The sequence below is a fragment of the Primulina tabacum genome, unplaced genomic scaffold (assembly GCF_025594145.1).
Source record: "Primulina tabacum isolate GXHZ01 unplaced genomic scaffold, ASM2559414v2 Contig400, whole genome shotgun sequence".
Lineage (NCBI taxonomy): Eukaryota > Viridiplantae > Streptophyta > Magnoliopsida > Lamiales > Gesneriaceae > Primulina > Primulina tabacum.
In genome coordinates this window covers 44,092-51,325 of record NW_027459738.1, presented here as the reverse complement: position 1 = coordinate 51,325, position 7,234 = coordinate 44,092, and the positions used below count along the sequence as shown (strand labels likewise).

The following is a 7,234-nucleotide window of genomic DNA, read 5'->3' as shown; positions in this document are numbered from 1 at the left end:
CTCAAGTATTTGAGAAGGACCAATAAGTTGTTCTTGGTCTATGGGGTGGAGAACTGAAATTGAAAGGCTATACCGACTCTATATTCCAAAGCGATATCGACGACTCGAAGTCAACCTCTGGATTCATATTCATGCTCAATGGTGCTGCTGTCTCTTGAAAGAGTTCCAAGCAAGACAGTACAGCGGATTCCACAACTGAGGCCGAATACATTGCTGCATCAGATGCAGCAAAGGAGACTTTTTGGATAAGGAATTTCGTCCAAGAGTTGGACGTCGTTCCTGTGAGGCCCGGGGCCGAAGAGGGCGGGGGGTGATCGCCGGTGCCATCAGTTGCACGGACAATGAGCGGCTCCTGGCAGGCTTCTAGGTGGAGGGAACATGAATGAATCGACCCACACGGGAATGAGAGGGATTCCGAGACTGTTCAATGTAATGGACTGTACACTTGAAGAGGGCTTAAAAGATTTGATTTGTACTACTCATATCACGAAAGTGCATCTTCTTTTCGGTAGCTCATCACATAAGAACTCCAAAGTTAAGCGTGCTTGACTTGGGGCAATTTTGGGATGGGTGACCTCCTGGGAAGTTTTCCAGGGTGCGTGTGAGTGAGGACATAAGCACGCTGGAAAGACTCGTCTTGGTACAGTGAGGATGGTCGTCAAATCTGGGGCGTTACAATTGGTATCAGAGCCGACCTCTCTTAGTACGGTGTGGTTCGGGGACGAACCAAGCGGAAGCTGGTGGGCATGTGAGGCCTGGGGCCGAAGAGGGCGGGGGGTGATCACCGGTGCCATCAGTTGCACGGACAATGAGCGGCTCCTGGCAGGCTTCTAGGTGGAGGGAACATGAATGAACCGACCCACACGGAAATGAGAGGGATTCCGAGACTGTTCAATGTAATGAACTGTACAGTTGAAGAGGGCTTAAAAGATTTGATTTGTACTACTTCTATCACGAAGGTGCATCTTCTTTTCGGTAGCTCATCACATAAGAACTTCAAAGTTAAGCGTGCTTGACTTGGGGCAAATTTGGGATGGGTGACCTCCTGGGAAGTTTCCCAGGGTTCGTGTGATTGAAGACATAAGCACGCTGGAAAGACTCGTCTTGGTACAGTGAGGACAGTCGTTAAATCTGGGGCGTAACAGTTCCTATGGAGTTGCTCTTGTCCCGGTGTTGTATGACAACATGGGAGCTATAGCTCAAGCAAAGGAGCCAAGGTCTCATCAGAAGTCCAAACATGTATTGAGAAAGTACCACATTCTCCGAGAGATTGTGGAAAGAGGAGATGTCTCGATTGACAAAGTCGGCTCCGCAGATAATGTTGCTGATCCACTAACTAAGCCTTACCTGGACCATTATTCGAGTAGCATCGCGAATTGATGGGTTTGAATCATATGGGTAGTTGGCTCTAGTGCAAGTGGGAGATTGTTAGAGTAGGTGCCCGTCGAGCCAAGTGTTGGCCGAGTGTTCACAATGAAACTCTATGTATAAACAATCTTTAATTTAATAATATTTGAAATTATTATTGGCACATCTTTATCTGAATACACATGCTAGTTGCATAGATAAAGCCCTTGAATATACAAATAATAGAAAGAATATGAGATGCTCATATGATGAGTATCATGAAACTCATATTTGGAATACTGTATATTCTAAACAGTTCTTAGTCGATTCAGCCGCCGCTAAGAAGGATATAGGCTGCTCGAGTTCGAGACTAGTATCTGCGATGTGAGTACCATGTTTCATTGGTAGGGGACATTGTGATGTCCGAGCATGCAGACAGGTGCTCCTGGTAGAGTGAACTGAACAACCCTCCATAAAGGACTTTCCAAGTGGTTCTCACTTATCGAGTGGAAAAGTCCTAGTTTATGGTTGTACACCATTAGTCCTTATGACCCGGGACAACATTGAGACTCTATATACTAGCATTGTACTTTGACTTGTTTACCGACTCATATGGGGTCATCATGTGGCAAAGTTGGGTGCTTTGTCGAAACATATAGGAGTCGATGCATTGTAGTCGGGGATTCACCGCTTACCTTCGGGTATGGATATCCTATGTGTATGTAGTATGAAATCTCTGATCAGAGTATGGTGGTAATTAAGAAAGGGGTTTCTTAGATTACACCATCGATGCAACTACGACATGACACATAGTATCGATTCATTGACAACTCTCGATATACCAATGGTTGTCGAATCGGTCGGGATATATGAGTTGAATGGACAGTACTGTACGCTAACCATAATTGAATGGTTCTTGCTGGCACTATCATTTGATACCTAGGGAATCATGTAAGCGATGCTGCTAGGCGTTTAACATGATTGGTTGGGTACTATCAGACTTGAGTTCTGACATTTTTGTTAACAAGGAGTTGATAAGTAAGAATGGAGAAATTGAGGTATGCTCATATAAGGGCATGTTTAGTCCGAATTACATGGAGATGTGAACCCACGGCTAGTTGTATCAATGAACCATTGAGGGCCACACAAGTACTAGATTTCTAGATCCCGTTGAGAAGTAAAAATAGTTCAATGTGTTGAACGGCTTATAAAGGAGTTTATAAACTTGAGGAAAAATAGAAGTATGACTTCTATGAGAGAAATGTAACTTTTAATTTATGAATGTGTTCCTAAATTAAAAGTTGGCCAAATAAATAATGTATTTGAAAATTGTGATTTTCATAAACATTATTATGGACTAAATTAAATTAATTCAAGTGTTGAATTAATTAAACACTATTGGGCCTAGTAGAGTCCAAATAATTAAATTAATTCAAGTGTTGAATTAATTAAATAACATTGGGCCTTGTAGAATCCAATTAGAAATAATTATTAAACTAGTGGACTTGAGTAAAATCAAGTAAACTTTAAATGGTCTCAAATATGTTTGGGACATTTAAATAAAAGTCCATGGGCTTTGTAAATGTTACAAGCCCACTTAAAAAGCATGCTAGGGAGGTGAAGAGTTGGGGATTACTTTTTATTAAAAAATTGCATGGCATGCAAAATGTTGTCTCTACTTTTTCAACACCCAAGAAAAGTCTTCCCTTCCCTCCCACACACACTAGTTGGCCGAAAATCTCAAGAGGATTTCTCCTCATTTTTCTCTCCATTTTTTTTTTCAATTGTTGAGAAATTCATATACTTCTCAAAGAAAAATCCTCCTATTTTTCTAGTGCAAAATATGAGGGGATCTACCTAGTTGGTGGTGGGCTTGATATCGAAGGAAGGACAAGGAGAGCTTGTAGATTTGTCTTGCCTTGAAGAGCCAAGTTGTTTACAACTTGGTTGGAGCCATTACATCAATCCTTGTGATTGATAAGTATAATTTCTCAACACCCTATGTATGACATTTTGTGTTTTGTATTTGCTACACACTAGTACATGGTGTTCGAATTTTTCAAGATTTTTCTTCTAATATTTTTTGGTTTTCATGAGATGAAAAACATTTTGAGCTTCCGTTGCGATTTCGAACACCTAAAATCGATCCCCTTTCAGCATTCTGATTTTCCAATCATCAAATTCTTCTCTGGAGAACATATGAATTTTGTTGAATGAAGTCATGCTAGCAAGTTTATAGATCAAAAGTATTCAAGAACAAGATTCAACCGCTCTGATACCACTTGATAGGATCGATTAACGAATCAAGAGTGTTTAGAAGGGGGGTTGAATAAACACTCACAATTAAAACTGATCTTTTCGAATTTTGAGTTCAGTTTGGTGACAAACTGATTCTCGAAATCTTGCTTGTCAATAACAATCAGTTAAACTAAAGTAGTTGCGGAAACTAACTGACTGAAAGATAGAATACAAAACTGAAATAAAATACACAACGATTGTTTCTGGATGTTCGGAGATTTCAATTACTCCTACGCTACCCCTTCTATCTCAAGGATAGGATTTTCACTAAAAGACTTTGATCGAAAACAAGATTTGTACTGACCCACTTCAGTTTGGACTTATCACTGCCAAAAGCTGAAACTCTTAGTATTACAAAATGTTCTCAGTGCGTAACTGATCTTAGCATTATCGAATTTAACGATTATTACAAAGTGCTAGTGAGCTCAAATTGTAGCCTTGACTGCTACGAATAAACCAAGTAAGAGTGAGCTAAGATTTTGGCAGAGTAAAAGCAAGCTTTGAATAGAGTGATCTTCTTTTTTCTTTAGCTGTTCTTCTGTCATATTTATAAGCTTCCCTTCCATCGGTAACTTGAGATATATTTGAATCTTTGTATCCGTTGATTGCCACTTCATTATTTCTTGGGCATTGTTTGCTTCATTTATTGTAATGCGGCGTCTTAACTGCTTTAGCCGAAATGCGTTGTTCTAAGCTGTATTGATTGAAGTGCGGCGTTTCATATTCAGTTGCAGTCTTCTATGTCTCTTTTTCAGTTGAATGTTCTTTCCCGAGACATGTTCAGTTGAAGGATGCTTAACTTAAAAGCATACGGCTGAATGTATCAACTGATCGGTTTCCAACTGATCAATTTTCTTTATTAGATCAGCTGATTTCAGTTGTTAAGTCCAGTTGCTGAATATAATTGCGCGTATCAGTTGGTTCATATTTTATCAAACGCCGGAATTTAGTTTCCAACACTTGGTTTGCTAGAGAAAGTTGTAGGACCAGAAACATGAAAGCTGCACAGTTTGAGTCTCATGTAGCTGTTGTCATGGTTTTGATGTTTTGAGGCTTGGGCGCTGGGCCTGAGTTAAAAAGGGCTTAACCATGGTCTTAAGTTATGTCTAAGGGTCGAGTCTAGGGCCTGGGTGTGGTTCGGTTGACGTCGGTTTAAGTGTGGAGTCGTTAGAAGCGCATATAGGTCGTAGAGCGTTGCCTTGGAACAGCTTTGTTTTCTATGGATCGTAGGTTGTGTTAAGCTGGTTCGATTATGGGTTGGGGCTGGTTAGGATCTTGGACAGTGGTTTAGGATGTCGTATAAGCATGGTTCGAGTTCCGAGTCATTCGGTAAGTCGTATGCTATTTTAATTAATTCAGGAGTCGCATGTGCACGTTTGGGCTTTTGTGCTAAGTTTAGTTAATTATATTTTAAGGTTATGGCAGCAAGTCCAGGGTGTTCCAACAAAATCCACGATGTTCGAAAATAGGTATCACGTGTAAAATAATTATTTTTGAGCTATGAGATTTGTCTTGTGGCCAATTATGTTACGGAGTCATTAGACTCACTAGACTTGATCCATGCAGATGATGTAGTTTAAGCAGGTGACCAATGAGCACGCTCGGGCCAGTGGCAGGGCAAACCCGAGAACCTTGTAGTTTAAGTTAGATTTTTATGCACGTTTTTTAACTATTTACTCTAACTTTTGATTTATTAGGATTGGTTATAAGAAAAAAAATTAAATTTATAATTTTGTTAGACTATTAGTGTTTTTTTGGGATTTTGGATTAATTGGATATAGGTGATTTATTTTAAATGATAGAGTTTTAATATTAATATTATTATAGTATGAGTGGTGACCGTTAATTTATTTTAAGAGCTATAATTTTAATAAATTATTTAATAAGAAAATTTTAAATATTTCCACAAATGTTAAAATATTAGTATTTTATGATACGGTTCGTCACAAGATGAGTGTCCAAATATATTATTTGAACGTCAAAATAAACATTTTAAAACTTTCGCTGCGTTTTGGACACGAGAAAATCGATTTCCCTACATATTACACAAATACGCCACCAAATCTTGCTACTAACTCATACAAACTTGTTAAGATTATATAGTCTAAAATATATCTTAATCTTTGAAGTAGGAAGTTTATTAATGTGAATATTCAAATAAACGAATGTAAAAATTGCCAAACCGATTCTTTAAAATAATTAATTAATAAACGATCGAATCCATTCCTTTTTTGATTGTCACATTTGCCATAATACATTATTAAACTTTTAATTGTATCACTAGCTAGCGTGATCTATTAATTATTTGAATTTTTCAGAAATCCAAATTTTAAACGCAAAATTCATGTTTTTAACAATTATAAAACTCCATTACCTAATTCATCTTCGTAAATATATACAACATAATGTAAGAAAATAAAAAATCAAATATATTAAATATTTCCTACCTATTTTCTTAATTTCCATTTATTTCTTCATATGAAAATCAAATTTGAAGAATATGGGGGTTTCTTTATGGCTCGAGAGTGGCATTGTGGTCTGAAGTAGATGGAAGCAGGCGCTGTGTAATCCATCCTTTATCTTTTGATGGTCTTGGATTCTTGTAAATTGCATAGAGAAACAACTGCAGGGCTCCAAGTAAAAATCCAATCACATTTGGTACCTAATTCATTTGATTCAATCCCATGTATTTAATAATCAGAAATATGTAATATTTTATAAATATAAAGTAAAAATTGATATTTTTAATGTCACCTAATCAAAAAATTTCATATGCTATAAAATAAAAGGAAAGAAAAGGAAATACTTTTAAGAAAATATACATTGAAAGAAAAAATAATTACTTCTTTAGTATATTTATTTTGATTTTATTTAGACATAATTACATATATTAAAAACCAGAATTGTCAAAATTGATCAGTAGGACGGACCAGCCCACAACCCGTCCCAACCTGCTATTTGGCATGGCGAGGTAGGTCGACCCTTCATTTGGGCTTGTTGGGATATTACCAACTCAACCTCCTATTTGGCAGGGTTGGACTGGTCAATCCGTCAATTTTTAGTTATATTTGACGGTTGGACGTGTTAACCAACAACTCGTCAAAACCAACCATTTGGCAGGCCGAGGTGGGCTACCCATTATTTGGATGGGCTAGAAAATTGACAAATCAATCGGTCTATTTGGTTGAACGAGATAACTCGACGAGCCTTACCTATACGACAAATTATTAAAAGCTATCAAATTTAATTAGGTCAGTAAGGAAAAAGATTGAGGAGCACAACACCTTGAAAAAATCACATCGTACTATATATGTAAGGAAGAAAAACCTGATATATTTATCAAGCCATATGTGTCCGTCCTGCCATAGGTCAATGAGATTGTACGATTGATAAAATAGCCTCTCAATAGATTTTATGATTATCTTTGTCCAAATATATGGGGGTCACCTTTGACTCCTCATAATTTTTTTTTTTTTGTGAATCAATGATAATCATTGAATCTAACTCGAGTAGGTAATATTATTGATGTTAAAGTAGGTGTTCAACGAATCAATTTTTGACTTGAGTTTTATTGACTCTAATGTACAAA

General features: G+C 37.4%; 1 protein-coding gene across 1 annotated transcript in view; it reads right to left on the bottom strand.

Moving 5' to 3' along the window:
* Nucleotides 1–5,962: 5,962 nt before the first annotated feature.
* The window catches only part of LOC142534171 (bidirectional sugar transporter SWEET17-like), a 42,736-nt gene continuing 41,464 nt past the window's right edge, over nt 5,963–7,234 (bottom strand). Inside the window, exon 6 of the mRNA XM_075641106.1 lies at nt 5,963–6,307. Coding sequence (XP_075497221.1) covers nt 6,158–6,307 — 150 coding nt within the window. The 3' untranslated portion in view covers nt 5,963–6,157. The remainder of the gene's footprint in view (nt 6,308–7,234) is intronic.